This window comes from Pyxicephalus adspersus, chromosome 6, assembly GCF_032062135.1.
Source record: "Pyxicephalus adspersus chromosome 6, UCB_Pads_2.0, whole genome shotgun sequence".
Taxonomy (NCBI): domain Eukaryota; kingdom Metazoa; phylum Chordata; class Amphibia; order Anura; family Pyxicephalidae; genus Pyxicephalus; species Pyxicephalus adspersus.
Genome location: NC_092863.1, coordinates 15,832,015 through 15,852,538, shown reverse-complemented (window position 1 = coordinate 15,852,538; position 20,524 = coordinate 15,832,015). Strand labels below are relative to the sequence as shown.

Here is a 20,524-nt window from a genome sequence, read left to right as displayed (position 1 = left end):
TATCCTTGAATCAGGTTTATTCAAAATGGTACAGCACAGCAAGGGTTAAATTCAATCAAGCCGTTTCCAACGACTTTCCTCGTTCGTCGGCGTCGTTGGTTACTTTTTTTACGAACGATTTTTGCCCAATCGATCGTTCGTCGTTCGTTCGTCGTTCGTTTTGAACGATAAAAATTGGAAGTGTGTACGCACCTTAAGTTCCTTACACATAGACTGTAGACACCTGAGCTCCTTAATGCCTCTCTTTATACATAACTTAAGCTACATAGCTTGAATATGAACTGGTTGTAGAAACTGTTTTTTTCAGGATTCTTCCTCCATCTATCTCATAAAATGTATGAAACTAATTTCTCTCTGTGACTCGTATTCTCCCTTTAGGTCTTTCACTTTTCCCCAGTGTCTGGTTATATTTTCACTAACAGTGACCTACAGAGGAATCAGATAGGAGATGCTAATCTATGTTCTGCATTGTTTGTAGACAACATCCTTTTTTTTCTTCAACATTGTTCTTACCATCCCAACCATATACTAACTTTTCTGTTATCCAGCTTTTTTTTTCTATTTGTTTTACATTAAACATTAGCAAACATTTTCTCCATTTGCTTGGTGAAACACCAAGAGCTATATATAACTTCATTTACACTCCAAAGTTATTTCAGAGATGAATATGTGGAAATCCTTATCCCTGTTTTTTTGTTTTAATTTTTTTACGCAAGGTAGTTTATCTTACTAAATCTGTGTTATAATTTAAACATACAGGTATAAATAAACCTGACCAAGTCTTTTTAAATATAAAAAGCTTGCGTCTTTATACAAAAGTTATATCTACTGAAACAAAAACATTATACCTAATATCAATGAGTATAACTTGGCCTACATCCCATGCTATGCAAATAATCAGTAAAATGTCAAAACTCAAGAAACATGTCATATTGTGCAAAACTAGGAAAGAGCTACATCTACCTTTTTTGTCCTGTCCATTATAGGAACCCTATGTACACAGAGGGTGTACATAGGGTGTACAAGGGAACTTATAAACCTTTCAGTTTTTAAAACCTCTTAATAAATATGGGGTCCTGGGGCATCACTTTTTGCAATTCTAACAGATTACCAATTACTGGAAAATAGAACGAGAAAAAGCTTTTCACCAAAATATTTTGGATAACATAATTAGTGCAAGGAATCCATCTATTGTTGCTCATGTACATTTTTACCACCATTTTCTGGTTCCTTTAAAAGAAACAAATGTAATCTACAGGCACAAAGACCTATGATGATCCTATAAAAATCAATTTCGGTTTCTTAATTGATAAACAAATAATGACAAATCAGAATTGGATAAAACTACAACTCAAAATTCTTTCAAAGTTCTATCTGCTGGCAAAGGTCATATTTGTTCGAAACCCAAAGCTATTGGCACACCATTGAAGTTGCTACAAGTATATACTAGAGATTTAGGAACAAGTTGACTACTATATCAATGAACTCACAGGCTCCATTGTGACCCTAGACTTATTACTACTCCTCTTTGGATATATGGAATAGTCTACTATCAAAACAATCACCTTGTATATGACCTTCATATCTGTCTATTGGCAGTCAAATGCTGCATTATGAAAGCATGATTGAACCCCCACCTAAATATTTAGCAACTTAGACAAAGTGAGTTTAGTCTTTTAAACATTTAAAAAACTATGCAAGCAAATCTCAGAATCCCCAGCCATATTATTCTTGTTCTCTTTTGTTTATTTTACATTGCTTCATCTTTTTTATCAGTATGTGTCATGATGGCCATTGTGTCAGGTGGCTTTGTTTTCGATTAAGTATGTATGATTGACTGTTCATGTAATTGGCTATGAAATGTCAACTTACTACCAACCACATTGTACTATTCTTTTCTAAATATATATGTGAAAATCTAATAAAAAAAGTTTCAAAAGAAATGTAAATATCATTACTTTTTGTAATTTATCAGTATCTACAATCATCTTTGTGTGCTATTTTATTCTATTAGTAGACTAAAACATTCCACCTTGTGTTTAGATACTAGACAAGTATTATGCCTACTACAATATGTGTGTATATATGTTTAAGTTGTGCCTGTTTATTTTTCCAGGTGTAGCACCCCATGCAAGTTTATATATATATTTATAGAAAAGGGGACAAAAGATCAATTTGCCTTTCTCCTTGATATTTCGCTCTGCCTGTTTAGCAATAGTAGTTGTTGGACAGCTGTATTACACAATGGGCCTGATTTAATAAAGCTCCTTAAGACTGGAGAAGATAGACTATCGTGGGAGAACCTTGGTGATCCAGCAAACCTGAATTGGATCTCGTACCGAATTGTAAATGTTTGCCAAATAGTAACAAAAGATTTTTCCGTAATCCATTTTAGGTTTGTTGGATCCCTCAGGATCACTCATGACAGCCTATCTTCTTGGAGAGCTTTAATAAATCAAGCCCATTGTGTTTAGACATGATTCTAGTTATAGAATATCATGTAGGGCAGAAAAAGAACAAGTGGTGATCTTGCATCTCATTGCTTAGCATACTTGGCTGGAGATCAGCAACATGGAGCATGGCCTTAAACTAGAATGAGGAAAGTGTACCAGTAACCCTAAAACAGTATTATTGTCCTGAAATAGTGGATGCTTGAAAAGACTTCCAACAGATGCAGAGAATCACTTAACAGTAGATACATTAAAATACGATAAAGGGTTAACATGGGTTTGTCCTAGTTTTTTGAACCTCTTTGAAATTCAATAATTATTTTACGTCACCATGTTATAATCATGACTTCTCAATCATGAATCATGAATCTTCATTTCTCTAATCATATAATTAGTGTCAACATCGATTTAGAGTTCTGCAGAATAGACCGGTTATTTAAATGATTTGCATTGAATAATGTATTTGTGTCCACACTCCAGTTCTTTTCCAAGGCAGTATTTAGCACAATCGGTGGCTTTAGGTGTAAAAAGTACAACATTGTGGTATCTACAAGCATTCATAGGTGGGCATAAACCAAGACGAACAAAGCCTTGATAAGTTGAAGTTTTCTGCTTTCTATTTTTGATGCATAATGGATGTTCACCCCCAAGGCCAGGTACACATGTGCAATAATTATCGTAAGAAAAATAACGATTATGCACGACTATTTTGAACGATCGTATTGTGCACAATTCTGTACAGGCTGTAACGATACGATCATTCAAATATAATCCACCAATAATGTACAACACTAGATACAATCGTTTGAACAATGCAGGAAGTGACATGTACAGGAGAAAGTGTACCGCAGAACAATCCACAATCACTGAACGATCGCACACACAATAGATAGCAAACGGTCGTGGCCGGTGACATTCCTCGTTCATTGGTGTCGTTGGCCAGTCATTGTGCACTTTTTTTGTTAGTCGTTAGTCATTCGTTTCCAAAGATAATTATTGCAGTGTGTACGTAGGCTAACTCATACCACCAAAATCCAAAAAAAGCCGTGGTGTGGTTCTAGGCTTGGCTGTATTGCCTTTGTACAAATTAAAAAAAAACTGGTTGAACAGAATTTAAATTCCAGTACACTGAAAGGTAGTTCAACTTTGTATTTTCTTGAATACAAATGTAAGCAGACTGGCATCCCCAACTAATGCTGAACGAAGTGTTTTAGATGAACATGAACATTGAAATATTGAGAAGAGAAAAATTGTTGCTAGAGAAAAATACAGTTCTCTCATTTGCATTCTTTTTCAGGGTTTTGGCAAGATGAGGCTTATATGGAAAATACCCCTGGCTTTTGTTTTAATAAGTATATTCATTTTGAGCTTCATCAATCATAGGAGGTACTTTATGAACATGGTAAGTAATCTTAGCCCTACATGTACTTGTTAGAAATGTATACATACTTGGCAATTAACAGAAACCTTGTTTTTTTACCTAGATTTGTTTGGAAATGTCCCTACTTTATAGCACCGAGCAACTGAAACACAAATTCTTCATCTTTGCGTCATCTTATATTACATTCTTCTTATTTTATTATCTGTGGGTCCTTAAAAAAACAACTTTGGAGATAAACATAGATATTGTATATACATATCAATTTTGAAATAAGTATTGTTTATGTTTTTATAAATCTTTTAGCGGCTGATTCGCCAAGTCCCATGGAATTCACTGTGATATTACTGCTTATATTTGAATCACATTAAAAAAAAATATTTTATTACATGATGGGTTGGTTGAAGTCACCATAGCTTCATTTAGTTTACTTGGAAGGCCAAGTTTGTCAGGGAAAATACTTGTAAATATTTTTTAACTAATGGGAAGACTTGGATTAGGCAACCAACAGTTGATGTATAGAAGAAACTGTTTGACAGATTATCGTGTAGGCCATTGTGCTTGGTTTATATGAACCAAAAATATTTTGAACCAACCAACAGGGTTCTCTTGGAGTTGTAAATTGAAATAACATCACATTACTATAATAACTACAGCTTAAACCAGAAACAAATTTGAAATACAGGACAGAAAAGACAATGGAGTCAGGAGAAGGGGTTTCCCAAAGTAACATAATAATAATAATTCCCATTCTCCACATAATATTCCACACAACAAAATACAATTTAATCAAATATTCTTGGAGAAGGTTTATCTATGGTGTGAAATGTTGTCTTAAAATACATTTACTTGAATTGGTTATGAAAGATATTCTAATGCTGGAATCTGTGGTTCTAATGCCTGGTCAGTGGAATTTTTTGGTGGTGCATGCTCTCCAATGTATGACTGTCCTTTGCTGAGAGGTTGGCCTACGCTAACATAAACACAAATGGTCATTTTAATATTTGATATTTGCCTTATAGGTTACTCCAGTTAAACATAATGAAACTCCACAGAAAACATTTTTTAACAGCATAGCACCGACAGAGGATGAGCTAAGAATTTTAAACAAAGTATCTGCTATAATCCCCACACTCACAGTCACAGACTTTAACAAAACCACCAGTGCCAAGAACAGCAGAGCCTCAATATTTAATCCAAGACAGAAGTATTGCACTGGGGAGACATTAACTGTACAAATTGAGATGTTTGACTACCTGGGTAACAAAAAAACCTATGGAGGAGACTTTATAAAAGCAAAAATATTTTCAGCAAACCTTAAAGCTGGAGCAACAGGGAAAGTTGAAGACCTAAATAATGGAATGTACCATATCAATTTTACTTTATCTTGGGAAGGTAAAGTTTATGTTTCATTAGTTCTTCACCACTCAAGCGAGGCAGTTTCAGCTCTCTGGAGGGCTAGGAACCATGGCTATGGTCTTGTGTACTTCATAGGAACCTTTGTAAATGGAACTCGACAAGTCAAGACTGAATGTGGATTTCAATTAAATGGAACAAAAGATGTGTGTGAATATAGATACGAAAAAGAAAATGAATCCTATTTTTGTACCAAAGTAGAAAATTTTGATTGTGGATCATTATCGTATCTTCAGTCATTCAACAAGGATCTGTCTTTTCTCAGCAGCTTAGAGAAGATTCTTGTTCAAAGGTAAATCATGCATTTCAAACCAGTTACTATATTTGAAATAAAAAGTAAAAAAAACAACAAACTTTCCCTTTATCGCATTTATAAGTGTGAATTTTTTTTTATAGAGAGAATATTGCAGTTGCTATACAAAAAGATTTTGAATATATTGATGTGTCCACATGTGCAAGTAAGTACTTTTTTTTTTTATTAGTTATTACTTTTATGTGCAAGTAAGTATTTGTACCGCTATCAAATATATTTCATCATATTAATAGCATGCAGATATTATCAAGAATCTTAACAGCAGACTGCAATATTTAGGGCCATCCCAAGTATATTCATGTCCTTACTTGGACCCTTTGCCCCTGATTCATCAAGCAAAATCGGATTATCGGTCGCGCATTCGTATTAGCGATCCGGAATCGTGCGCGATCGCGCTATTCAACAACTGAAAAAGCTCGCGCACGGAGCCGCGCTTATCCGACAGCTTTTTACTGGCGAGGTAATCCGCGATCGCTGGCCGCGCGTACGTTCGCGCTTCCAGCGAGCGCGGATTTCATTGATGAATCAGGGGCTTTGTATCAGCTAAATGTAGGGTCAAATCCCCTGTTCACAAATGTAGTAAATGGGAAAGGAAGCAGAATAGGTTGCAATAATTACACATGAGTATGAAGCCTGAAAAAATATGAGGCAATAGGAACCCTGCCAGCATGAAACATGGTTTCCTAGGTTTATTGCTCCTCCTCCAGTCATTTTGTGCACCAGAGCTTTATCACATTTTGTGGCTGAATGCACTGAATCGGCAATGTAAAAAGTGAAAAGTTTTTCTTGCCTCAACCTTATTCTGTATATCTTCTCCTTGTGTACCATAGTGTTGCTTTTGGAGTAAGGAGATGCTATTTCTGCAAGTACAGTTTCCTATTTATAGGGTCTTCAGAACATTGAGCATCACAACTAAGAGATCACCAATTGTCATTACATTGTAAAATAAAAAAAAATAAACGCAAAAGGTAGATAACTGCTTAGCCACAATGAACCTTTCCAGGTATTTTGTGTAAAATAAGAAAAAAATGCTTTCTTAGGATAGATCCAGTTTAAAAAATCTTCAGAAAGGGTTTACTGTGCTTTTTTTTTTTTGTTTACACTCTTGACTGTTTATTTATTATTTATTATTACTGGTATATTGTTTTCTCCTTTTTTGATCAGGAACATCATCAGCACCTCTAGAACAATGCAAGATAGGAATGGACTCACCATTGCCAAGTGGCTTCGTGTTGAAAAATGTCTGGAATCCTGTTTTTTGTCAAATCAAAAATTTCAGTACTCCAGAACAGATGTACACTTGTTTACAGGACAAAATGATCTATATTTTGGGAGACTCAACTTTACGACAATGGTTTTACACTTTAACAGGCACATTTAAAGGTAAAGACTTACCAATGTTTGTTTATCAATGTGGTTTATATAGCAACGTAAAAAAATGCAATTTTTAGAGATGTAAATGTATTATCTAGAACAAGGGTGCCCAACTAGGGCCAGAAAATGCCCATGGAGCTTCCAGGTCCAGCCCCCTCCTCATCCCCCCACTGCTCCTTGTCTTACAGGGAATGGGGTGCACATATCTCCTATGTTGCTCTATGAGATAGTGAGAAGGAGCTTCCTGAGCATGCTCAGTGTGAGCTCCCTGAGAGTGGGCAGCAGCATGAGAGCTGTGTCTGTGTCCATGCAGCTGTCATTACCCCATGTAGAAACCTTCATATCTCGTACACAGATTGTCATAAAAACATTACATTTCCTGGGGACCCTCAGAGCTGCTACTAAACCAAATTTATTAATTAGCCCCCTAAACATACCAAGTTGCCAGATACAGGGTCACATAAAATCCTAGTAACACAAAATAGATATTTTCACAATGAGGGGGTCTATTTCAAGACCAGGGTCCCCAAATTGAGTATGCATGTTAGGGACTCCTGGGGGCTACTTCCGTGGCAGTGAGCATTAGGGTAACGCCAATTCGCTCTGTGCAGTGGTACCCCAAATATTTACTGCTCGTTCACAAAACTTTAAGGCTGCGTTCAGACTGGCGGTGAGGTTGCGGTGTGGTTACCCCTTCCTCATGCCATAGAACCCTGCCTGGGGGGGAGACGCTAAGTATCGCTCACTGCCACCTGGAGTCAAATCTTCAGACGCTGTGGTGTGGCGGACTGAGCGGCTGCTGGGGTGCCTGTTACACATAGCTGGACACTTACCTCCTGTGAACCCCAATTTTTCTGGAACAGAGGGATGTTTGCAACTAGAAATATGGGAGCAAATAGGAATGTTAAAATGTTATAACCATCATATCATACTATCCCCTTACTATCTATGAACCCCAATTGCTCTGTAAGATAAGGGAAATGTAAGTACAAGTGCAACAGTCTTGTGGCTAACTCCCCCTAAAATTTCATCACTAGGGCACTATAACGATACAAAAAACTATACCTATCATACCATGATACCCTGTCACACATATCTGGGCACTTAACTCCTGTGAACCCTAATTTCTCAGAAATGTAGAGATGTAGGGACCTGAAGATGTAGTAGTAATAACATGTTCCCCTTGGCTATCTGTCACATGAATTGCATTTCTTTGGAAGTATCCATTGCAGAGGATTTGGGGTACAAAGAAGGTTAGCAACCCCCTATAATTGACAGGACATGGGTATTGTATGGTTTAGCTTCTGCTCTTCGGTATAGGAATGCTGAGCACGGAACAATATATGATCGGCCAGCACTGTATGATAGCTTTCATTTTGTATCTTTCATTAATGAAAAGAGCATCAAATGGCGAGTGCAGAAATTCTTGATTTGTCTTTTCTTTTATTTGGTGCATGTACGTTACAGTAACTAGAAACATTTCAATTTAATTTAAATTAAAACTTTTCTAGTTTCAAACATTCATTGTGGCCTGCAAGTAATATCTCAATGTCAACTGCGACAGATATCTAATTTTCCAAGCTTGGATCAGAACATGAATTTGACCAATCTAAGTTCCAATCTGAAGCATTTAGTTGGCAATTTTTTTGCGTTTTCGTGTAAATGTTTTAAATTTTTTCTAAACACAATTGGAGGTGAGCTTGTAAAAATTGGTTCCAACTGGACATGTACTAAGATTTTTAAAACTGCCTAAAGAAACCATTGTAGGTTTTTTTTCTGTTTTCTGACTTGGAATTTTGACTCCGTTCAGATCACCTTCTATAGAGATAAAGAAAGGAAGACATGATTGAAGTCCAGGGTAGCAACCATGGCTTTCTTCATGCTGGCCACCCAGGTACAAGAAGCGTGTTATTTGCAGGATAACCAGATGAAAACAAAGTAAAAAAAGCATGAAATTGAATAATAATCAGCTTTCACATCTAAGAATTTTGTAAACTGCATTAGATTACATTTTTGCTTTTGTTATTTAGACACACTTTAAAACAGCTAATATAAAACTGACTAATATATTGATCCATTCTTACATTTATGAATGTGATGTTGCTATATTTATTTTGCACAACAGGTCTGAAGACATTTAATCTCCATAGAAGTGGACTTGAATCTCTACTCATAGCAGCAGATCATACGAAGAATATTCTACTTTATTGGAAAAAACACAGTCATCCTTTTGTTGCAAGCCACTTTTACACAGTCAAAGACAACGCCTACATGAGTCAGGAGATAGACCAACTAGCTGGTGGTCCACACTATGTTCTTGTCATCTGCCTGGGACAGCACTTTCGACTTTTTCCCATCCATCTCTTTATTAGAAGGGTTCTCAATGTCTACAAAGCTGTTGAACGTCTTCTTATACGAAGTCCAGACACAAAAGTTATCATTAAAACAGAGAATGCTAGAGAGGTTGATTCAAATGCTGAAAGACTCAGTGACTTCCATGGATATATCCAAAACCTGATAGTGATGGAAACCTTTAGTAACCTTCGTGTGGCTTGGGTTGATGCCTGGGACATGAGCATTGCTTACAATACCAACAATGTACATCTACCAGAACTTGTAATTAGAAACCAGATACTTATGTTTTTAACATATATTTGCTGATACATTCAGATGAACTACCAAAAATATCTACTCCATAAAAGAAGGTATTGTTATTATGTGAGGGTGTTGATGGATTTGTAACATTCATCTTACCTTACATCTAGTATTCCTCAAAGTAGAGAAGGCATCAGTGGTTAACAGTCCATCTGTATATCTGTAGTCTATCTGCCTATAGAATATTTATAGCATATTTATTGCATCAACTTAATTTAAACAAGTCAAGTCAATATATTTGGGGGTTGTTATTGAGGTTTATTAAACTGTTTAAGAAGGAATGATACCAGAATCAAATAGATAAAACAAAAATAAATAAAAAAGGTTAAAAAAAAGTAAAATGTATAATTCTTATGTTGAAAAACATGCGTTTAGCACCTGCCAAGGAGTTCCCTGAATGCTCTTTTGTGTATGAGATCTGCCTAACCAGAGTCACTGCACTCAATGAATATCTCCACTCTGGAAATAGACTATAGCTCACTTTGCATCCTTCCCCTCCTACCTATCTTCCATGCAGGCACCATCCCAGAGTCCTCCATAAATGTGCTCATTAGCAGAAAAACCTGCTGACTGTAGATTTTTCTCCAAGCCTGGAGAAGATAGACTATGATGGATGAACCTGGGTGATCCAGCAAATGAATAATGATGATAAATCCATTCCAGGTTTTCTGAATCAGCCTGGTTCATCCATGATAATCTATCTTAATGAACCAGGCCTCGTGGTCATTTTGATCATTGCCAAGATCAATTTAAAATTTGGATTGGCTACAAGTATTCAATGTACCTGCAACTTTATACTAAACACCAATACCAACTCTGTAATTGATCATATTTATGATTTTACCATTATCTCTAACATTGGTTGTGAATATGAATGAAAATGGAATGTTTTGTCTAATCCATTGTCTAAAAATATAACAATAATAGCATTTATGTAGTATGCTTCTACCAGTGTTCAATAATCAAAAGAATGTGTACCAAATATTATTTGAGAAGGCCCACCATATGTTATTTCAGAAGAACAGCAAAAGTAGTCAAGAACATTTGTTTTAGTCAACAAACAGGGTTTTTTTTATATTTTATTTCAATTCCAGTCACCAGAAAAAACACATTGTATATATGTATGTATATATATATATATATATACACATACAGGTTGACAATCAAAAATCCGGCAACCTCCTGACCTGGGATGTGTTGGATATTTGAAAATTCTGGATTTTTTTTCATACTTACCTCCACACACAGGCCAACCTACTTCTCGCAGCACCTGCAGACGTCTGGCACAGTTCCAGGGAGCAGGCAGCAAAGACGTCTCAACGTGTATTTAGTTTAGCAAGCAAGACCTAACTGCTGTTTTTGCAGGACAGTGCCAAGAAAACATTAGTGGCCAAATAGTGTACTGCAGTCCCTTTATTGAAAAAGCGATCCAAAATTCATGCTGGGAAACTGAAGGATGCGGATTATCGATGACTGGATTTTTGATTGACAACCTGTATATAGATATACAGATATATATATAAATATATATATATTTATATATATCATCAGATGCGTCAATGGGCAGGACAAAACCATGAAACAAATGAAATAAATACATTTACGTCAAATGCAGTCATCTTTTTAAAAGCTAAACCCTATATTACAATGGCACTAAAATTTGTTGTGTTTAAAAAACTTGACATTGACTGTTTTTTTTTTTTTTTTTAGGAACACACCCAGGTTTTGAATGACATGTTTTGTTGTTTATAAGAATCAAAGGATTACACGGAGAATTAGTACGGCACACAAATGCGTGTGCGATACCTTGATGATATTCTTATGTGTTTAGTAATGCAGGGAAGCCACTGGTTTGGCAATGCAAAATAATCAGAATTCAGTTCACCCAAGTCAAAGCAGATTTTTTTATTTGGATGCTGACAGACTGGTACTTAAACTTTATCTCTAGTCAAAACTTTATTTTGAGTAGGTAATGTGAATAACTGTCCTAATTACATTTATTGCATAGTTTGATTTTTTAATAGATGGTGGAATGCTTGCTTGTAAATTAAATACAAAATCTATGTATGGCTAGCATGCATTCACACTTGTCTTTTATAATGCACTATTGTTTTTTAATGTGAATATAGCTTTACATGTTCTTTGAAAACCTGTCCAGTTAGTTTCAATAAGTTATTAAATGTTGTATGGAAGCAGTCCATGCTTTTATTAGAGGTTTCAGATGCACCATAAACAACATTTTCTGATGCTGCATACCGCATCACAAGGCATTTGTTTTTGTGCATTGTTTTGTGTTGTGACATAGGTCAGAGGTTTACATTGGTTGGATGTATTCAGTACCATTTAAAGATAATGGCACAAGGCTAATGTAATATCACTTTGACTTTATTACCCTCATACTTGCTAAAGCTCAGAGACTCACAGCTAGGCATCTAGAACTTTCAAAAGAAAGTTATAAATATCCACCTGTGTCATTCAGTCTCTATATATTTTCTTTCTTCCCCTCTGCTATATTATACTTTTTCTTAACCTCGGTCAGTGTTTATTTTTAAAACTGATAATGTTGTATTTGTAATATTAGGTTTGATTATGTTAATTTATTAAACTGGAATAAAAAACAAATATAAATTTATTTTACAAAGATAATGTGTGCCTGATGATTTTATAAATCATGCTACCTAGCTGGGCTGTTGTATTGAAAGTTTGAATACCCAAACCTGCATATATGCAGATAAGCAATCACCTGAGCTGTTTTTTAAACAAGTTTACGTCCTTCATATGGGGCCCATCTACTCTGGAAAGGCTAGATGAAGTCTCTTTATACACAAAAACTCACAAGATTGTTTGGACTGAGATTAAAATAAAAAAAATTTAGGTAGGGGCTTGTCCGATTGTCCTAGGGAGTCCGGGAGCATAGATTACCTTGTCACCTATCTGGTGATTGTCAAAGGTGGTGATGGTAGCCTTCCTTGCCATTCTGGCTCTGATGTTAATGACAGGACACATTGGAAGCTAGGGGGCCCGAGTACCAGTAAACAGGGAACAGAAACACTGATAAAAAGGCAAGTCGAGTAACAGGCAGGTTTTGGCAACATGGTGGCGGGTGCAGTACAGGAACATAGACCAGGTTGGATTAGGTGCATACAGGCATTTAACGTTAGTTATGGGGTGTAGAACCCACTAGGGCAACACATCTACACAAACTGCTAAAACAGCTAAACAAATTCTACAAACTTGACAAACTTGACTACAAAGTGACAATCTTGATGACTTCAAATGAAGACCCATCATCTTTCTTAAGCCTTCAGTCCACAAGCCGAATAACTGCAAAAACTCAGGAAGTAAGGCTAGATCTCCCAAATATGAAAACAGATAGCTATTAGAACCTGGTATTGACCCTGCTGGCCATACACACTGCAGTCTGAATTGTTCCAATATTAAGTAAAACAGCGGTCCCAAACCTTTTCGGATCTACGAACCACTAAACACACGGACTCTAATGATGACAGCAGACATGATAATGTGAACCTTATATGTTAAAAAAAACAGCAAACACTGACAGTGTGGGATCCCCAGTCACTAGAAAGCAAATGAGGACAAGTATCCCCATTCACCTCTGGTGCTGAATAGCAGAAAAAAGGGAAACCGTGATGACGCTTGAGCCCAGCGCTCCTAGGTTTTCCCTGCGTTTTTAAAACGTTGCAAGGAGCTTTTTCTATAACGCTCAAAAAAGTGCCTCAAGGAAACACCAGCCTTGGTGTAGGTTAGGCCATTGGAATGCATGTGAATTTCAAACATGGGCTTCTAAAGCCTCAGGATAAAGGCTGGGGAAAACGTCCATGTAGATTCAACTCTCAATAATGCATCTATTTAGGGAACTTTTACAATCCCATCCCCAATTAACATGCCTACTCTGCCCTCTTTGATTGCCCAGGGATGTCCTCATGCAGTTTGTGATCAGGGTATAACTGCACTGCATGGCCCTTTCACTTCAATAGATGAGGCTCTTAAAGTGGACCCACCACGGAAGGTCATGTAAAAACAGCCATTGCTGAACTCATTGTTAGGAATGCTCATTCCCTGGTTGTATATTTGATGTTTTGGTGTCAGTAGACACAGCCACACACCTGAAAACAACCATGCAGATAACACAATTACTGAACAAAATAGATAGGACAGGCTGAAACAAAACAGACCAAATTTACCCCCTCTCTTATTTATCCACACAGTGGGCTTGATTTATTAAAGCTCTCCAAGGCTGAAGAGGATGCACTTTCATCAGTGAAGCTGTGTGATCCAGCAAACCTGGAATGGATTTGTTCAAAGTCATTTGCTTCTTGCTAGCAAATGTTTCGAAGGTATCCTCTTCAGCCTTGGAAAGCTTTAATAAATCAGATCCAGTGTCACAGCTGAAAAACACAGAAGTGGAAGGACATCTTGTAATCTTGCTCCCGCTTTATTTCTCGTGCGTATATGTGTGTGCACAAGGATTTGCTCCCATTTAAAGGAGTCAGTGAGCTATTGCATATCTGTGCACAATGCTGTACCCCGTCCTTCCTACTCACCTAGCCAGATACTGTAAAAATTCCAAGTTGTGACGTTAGCCTAATAGCATGTGTACTTACCATTCCTTCATTAAGCAGGTATTTCACTACTGCGAAACGCGTTGAAAAGTGACACTGCTCTGCCAACTTTATTGATATGCTATCTTTGAAGACCATGTGTAGCAAATATGTATATATTTACATTTGTTTAGTATATGATTTTTGGTGGTAGCAGCAATATATGCAAAGATACACGCTGTCAGTTACACATTGGTTTGTAATTATTTTTTGTTTTTAATGTTTGATTTGTAAAGTAAATTGCATTATTATTATAAATTGACTGACTCAATACCATAAAAAATCCAATTGTTCTGTTTTATTTTACCCCGTCTACCCTGTTTTGCACAAAAGTTTGCATGCGTTATACCCAACCCTTCTCATTGTCCCATAATTGCACTGAACTAAGGATCAGAAAACCAACCAGACAAGCTGGATAATATAGAACCAGGTCAGCAATTCAGCTTACCTAATTGCAGCTTACATAATAAGTACATCACCAGATAATACAGAAGACCTCTTGTGCCCTGAGATGGCAGAGGGTAGGTTTAGGCAGCCTTAATGTTCAACTTTTATCAAAGGCTGCAATACTATATTTTTGTTAACAAATTATTCTTATAACAGTAGTATAAATATTCAAATTAGAGGTATGTGGGTCATCTACAGCACAGGATGTAGCTCTTTTTGCGACTACATCCTGAAACAGTAGAATGATGTCCACACCTATCATCAAGTAACAATATAAAAGAAAAATCATGAATGACAAAGAAAACCGTTACTTTATCAACTGCTGCTTATGGGAAATAGAATTGATGAAAATTATCTGCTGGCCACCCTTTTGTTAGTCCACTGCAATGAAGGTTTTTAAAGCACCTCCTTCTGTAAGTAAAACCAAATTCAAAATACCTGGGACAGGGGAAGGGGTGTTGTTGAATATTGATGATTTCAACAGTGGGATGTGCTTAACATGTGTAAATAATCTATTACCTAATATATTTCCTTTTTAACCATATAAGTTTTATTATGAGGATCTTATTTTATTAAGAACTGTTTTATAATAGATCTTTTGTAGAATTTCCTACATGCAGCATTTTGAAGTTGAAGACTTTTTTCTGTGGCAAACACAAAAAGTTTTTTTATATAATGTGGCCGATCGAATTCGGGTCTACCTGACCCGAATTTTGTTGGATTTGAAGCTCCGTATTTGGCCCTCCCACAATGCCTAGGGACCTCCTCCATAATGCCTAGGCTCTCCAATAGCAGCAGGGATGCTCTCCTCTGTTTGTTGTGGCAGGCAGTCGATTGGCTGTCGGTCACTGCATGCCACACAGGCAGCCATTGGCCTATATAGGGCCAGGGCATGCCTGCATTTACCACTCCTAACAGAGATTTGCTAGCATCACAACCTTTATGTGCTGCTTGGCTTGCTTTGTCAAAGGAAAAAAAGTGCTTTACTTAGTTAGACTGTGTCACACTCACACTATTAGTCAGATAGATTGTTGGATTGTACTGTATGGGTGCAGTCCTGAAATCTTCTGTACTCAGATAGGTAGAGTGTTTCACTGACTGCGTGCACAGTATCACACTTGTACTGAGAGACAGACACACAGACGCAGTGTATACTGCCGTATATAGTTTGTATACTGTGCTGCATATTACAAGTGTCACCACTGAAGGAAAGTGCTGCATACAACACACACAGAGCACTTGCATTTTTGGTGTCACACAGAGCACTTGCATTTTTGGTGTCACCCCCCCAATAAAAAAATCCACTTACTGTACAAATTTACATTTTGTAAAGCATATTGGCTCCAAAATATTTTGCAGGGTGTCAAGCCACACAAAAAATTAGTACAATGCCTGGCCAAAGAGGAAGGGGCAGCTTTGGCAGGGGGGCAAACAAAGCAGCATGAGTTTGTTTTACCCGAGAACAAGAAGTGCTGCTGTTGCTGGTTGCTGGTGGACGTCCATTACTACCACACCTTAAACAAGAGCTAGTAGAGTACATGACCCAGCCTGGGTCAGCTGATTGTACCCCCTCTTCATCCCAGTCCCAGACACAGGCCTTACAGGTGTCCCAAACAGTCCATGATACACCTGTTCCTCCTAGTTCTTCATCATCGGCTGGAAAGTCTCATGTACGGCAGTATGTAGAGGAGTCCCACCGAGGGGTTGGAGAGGCGGAGCTACAAGAATTCCTTCAAGACGCTCAGTTGTTTCAGTCATCTGACGAAGAGAGTCAGTTAACAGCCTTTCCCCCCACTTACTTTTCACCCTAACACTCTGAGCCAGACAGGCCAATTCAAACTGGCTCCAAAAGGCTGCTGCTTTCTTTCGGCACATATAGGGAAACTGTCTCTTCTGATGATGATGATGATGATGTCCTTGATCTGATGGGGCGAACAAGGAGACCATCATAGGCAGGAAGAAGAGGAGGAGGAGGAGGAGGAGGAAGAAGAAGAAGAAGAGGAGGAGGAGGTTGCACAGCACCCTCAAAGGGGGAGAGGGAGGAAGAGGGTAAAAGCTGTCCATACTCTGCAGTCTTCACATACCAGTGAGGCAAGTCATAGTCGTCCAACGTCGGAAGCTGTCACCACAGCTATGCCAAAACAGCCACGGACCGCCACCACGAGCACCACCTCCAGATCACCTTTGGGCCCAGTTAGATGTTTGGCCGTGTGGGCATTTTTTAATGTCCATAGTGATGACAGCAAAAACCCAAACAAACTTGGAACAAGTTGCATGAGCACACATTTAAAAAGCCACCACCCGGTAACCTGGTGGGAACACCTGGGCAAAGCACAGAGTAAGCTCAAACTGCTAGATCTTCCTCCGCTGCCTTTCCTCCTTCTGCCACCAAAGTTACCAGTGCTGCTGCCAGCAATTTGAGTGTGGCATGTAGCTGTGCGCTACCTTTTTCAGGCTCCGCCAAAAGCTGCAACGCAGATCGGCTGCTGTTTGTCGCATTGCTAGCAGTCAAGATCAGGCATCATTGCCATCCCCCACACCTTCTACCCCATCGTCCAATCTTTCTGTGGTTAGCATTAGTAGCATCCAACCTTCCATGCACCAGATGCTGGAACACAAGAGGAAATATGGCCCAAATGACCCCAAGACAAAGACAATCAATGCGGCAATTGCACAGCTGATTGCGTTAAGAGCTCCTCCCTTATCGGCTGGTGGACTGCAATGCGTTCCGTTACGCATTTCTCTGCATGAACCCACAGTACATTATGCCCAAGCGACAGTATTTTGTAGAAAAATGTGTTCCTGCTTTGCAATGTGTGGGAAGATATATTTCCTATACAGCTCACTGGGTAACTTTGGTGGCAGCAGGGCAACATGCAGCTGCAGCAAGGCCTGCATACCTACCTCCACCCAGAACACATCGCCATGCAATCTCCTCCTCAACCTCCACTTCCACCTCCTCCTTTGACTCTAGTGCCTCAACCTCTTCCTCCAGAGACACTTTGACAAGGAGACCCAACACCTCCCATTTGGCAGCATCTGTTCACTGCCAGCAACAACCTGCAGTTGGCTATTTCAGATGTTGGCAAGCAGTCCTGAGGTTGCGAAGCCTGGGTTCCCTCAGCCACACAGGCAAGTGCCCTGTGGGAGCAGGAGGACATATGGCTACCTCCCAACAGACTCCAACCAGGCAAGGTCATGTGTGACAACGAAGCCAACCTGCTGGCAGCCCTGCATTGTGGGAAACTCACACACGTACCCTGCTTGGCTCACTTCATGAACCTGATAGTACAGCACTTCCTTAGGAATTACCCAGGCCTCCAGCCACTGTTGCTGAAGGCCAGAAAGTTGTCAGCGCATTTCCGCCGGTCGTACACAGCCAGTGCCAGATTGGTGGATTGACAGCAAAATCTCAACCTGCCAGTGCAGCGGTTAATTTGTGATGTGGCCACATGTTGGAATTCCACCTTTTACATGCTGCAGCGGCTGGCTGAACAACAGAAAGCGGTGGTGGTTTACGTGTCAGAGTCTGTTGGTTTCAGACGTATACCTACACTACCTTTCTTCAGTCCTGCGGAATGGCTGCAATATGAAGGGGGGATCAGGCCTGTGTCAGTGACACCATCCCTATCATATGCCTGCTGGAACAGATGATGGTGGATCTCGGACACGACACAGAGTGGACGCTGCATCTAGAGATTACGTTTCAAACATCATCTCGGACATGTGTGCCTAGTATGCATAGTGCACCACAAATCCAGGAAGAGGAGGAGGTCGGAAGAGGATGAGGAGGACATTGCAGGCATGGGAGAAGGGGAGGAAGGGGCAGAGGAGGATAGTGAGGGTACATGGCATCCATCCACCCAAACACAAGGCGGCATGTTCCGTGGATGGCAAGACCAGACGGAGGAGGAGGAGGATGACCCTGTGCTGCTGTTCGACCCACAGGAGTGTGGGTCCAGAATTACCTCAGCTGTGGGAACTTTGAGCCACATGACAGCCTTCATGCAGGAGTGCATATCCAAGGATCTGCGCATACAACACATAAAAACAAAGACTGACGACTATTGGATTGCTACATTACTGGATCCACGTTACAAACCTGAGATACAACATTTTTTCATAGGATTTTTTCTGTTTTTTTCTGATAGATTGCTAGAGGTATCATAATTAAATATCTGTATTTTTTGGAGAGAAATACAGAATTTTTTATGGCTTTTTTGATAGATAGCAAGTGGTATCAGAATAAAATATTTGCATATTTTTTTAAAGAAATACAGAATTTTTTTTTTGTTTTTTTGATAGATTGCAAGAGGTATCATAATTAAATCTGAATTTTTGCAGAGAAATAGAGGAATTTTTATGGCTTTAATAATAGATAGCAAGTGGTATCAGAATGAAATATCTGTATTTTTTATAGATAAATACTGACATTTTTCTGGTTTTTGTGATAGATAGCAAGTGGCATCAGAATGAAATATCTGTATTTTTTATGGATTAATATAGTTACCCGAAAGAGCGTTCAGTGTAGCTGGGGCCGTAGTGAGTGACAAGCGGATTGGGCTTTCAGCAGAAAATGTCGACCCAATCACTTTTATTAAAATGAATAAGGCTTGGATCGGCAATGACTTCAATGACTCTGCGGAGTGTACTGATTAGTTGTCAACTGCTGCATGGCCTGCTGACACCTTGATGGGAAGAGCACTTTCACAGCCTTCTGCATCTCCTTCTACTCCTCCCCCTTGTGGCCCTCCACCTCTACTCTGTCCCTGAGGCCTATAACTTGCAATGTAGCTGTGTAACTGGTCAGTATTTTTTATGGAGCACCTCCCTCAGGGCCCTCTGCCTCTACCTACTTTGAGGCCTATATCACTTGTAACGGAGCTGTGATTCATTTAATCTAATGATTCAATTAATTATTTGTATTTTTTGTAGAGAAATACAGAAAATTTTCTGTCTTTTTGGATAGATAGCAAATGGTATCAAAATGAAATATCAGTATTTTTTTTTTAGAAAAATACGGAATTTTTTTCTGGTCTTTGTGATAGATTGCAAGAGGTATCATAATTTAAGATTCCTCTTGCAATCTATCACATAAAACATAAAAATTTCTGTATTTATCGGTAAAAAATACAGATATTTAATTATGATAGCACTTGGTATCTATCCTAAAACCCATAAAAATTTCAGTATTTCTGTAAAAAAAAAATACAGATATTTTATTCTGATCCCACTTTGCTATTAATCCCCAAAGGCAAAAAATGTCTGTATTTCTTTCAAAAAAATATAGATATTTAATTCAGATAGCACTTGGTATCTATCCAAAAGACCATAAAAAATTCTATATTTCTCTACAAAAAATACAGATATTTAATTCTGATCCCACTTTGCTATATATCCCCAAAGCCATAAAAATGTATGTATTTCTCTCCAAACAATACAGATGTTTAATTCTAATAGCACTTGGTATCTATCCAAAAGACCATAAAATATTCTATATTTCTCTCCAAAAAATACAGAAATTTTATTCTGATAGCACTTGGTATTTATCTTAAAACCCATAAAAATGTATGTATTTATCTAAAACAAATACAGATATTCAACTGTGATAGCACTCGCTAGATATCCACAAATGATAAACAATTTATGTATTTCCCCGCTGATTCCACTATGCCTGTTCCCTTTTATGTGGTTTCACTAGATAGTAGGTATGGACAGTGTGAATTTCGTTCATCTATTCATGTCTCAAATAGCTACAGCTTCTACACTGTCCATAGAGATAATGGCCTCAACCTCTAATGCGATCCTAGCTCCATCACAAAGCCCACCGCCTCCTACTCCTGATGTTACTGTTGCTGTCTGCCCAGTA

General features: G+C 38.3%; 1 protein-coding gene across 1 annotated transcript; it reads left to right on the top strand.

Annotated features, from left to right (window-relative positions):
* The first annotated feature begins 3,082 nt into the window (after nt 1-3,082).
* On the top strand, nt 3,083-9,592 carry LOC140332401 (NXPE family member 2-like). The gene is made up of 5 exons (XM_072413671.1): nt 3,083-3,106; nt 4,851-5,536; nt 5,641-5,702; nt 6,722-6,940; nt 9,057-9,592. The coding sequence occupies exons 1-5, from the start codon at nt 3,083-3,085 to the stop codon at nt 9,590-9,592; spliced, it is 1,527 nt and encodes a 508-aa protein (XP_072269772.1).
* Nucleotides 9,593-20,524: the final 10,932 nt, after the last annotated feature.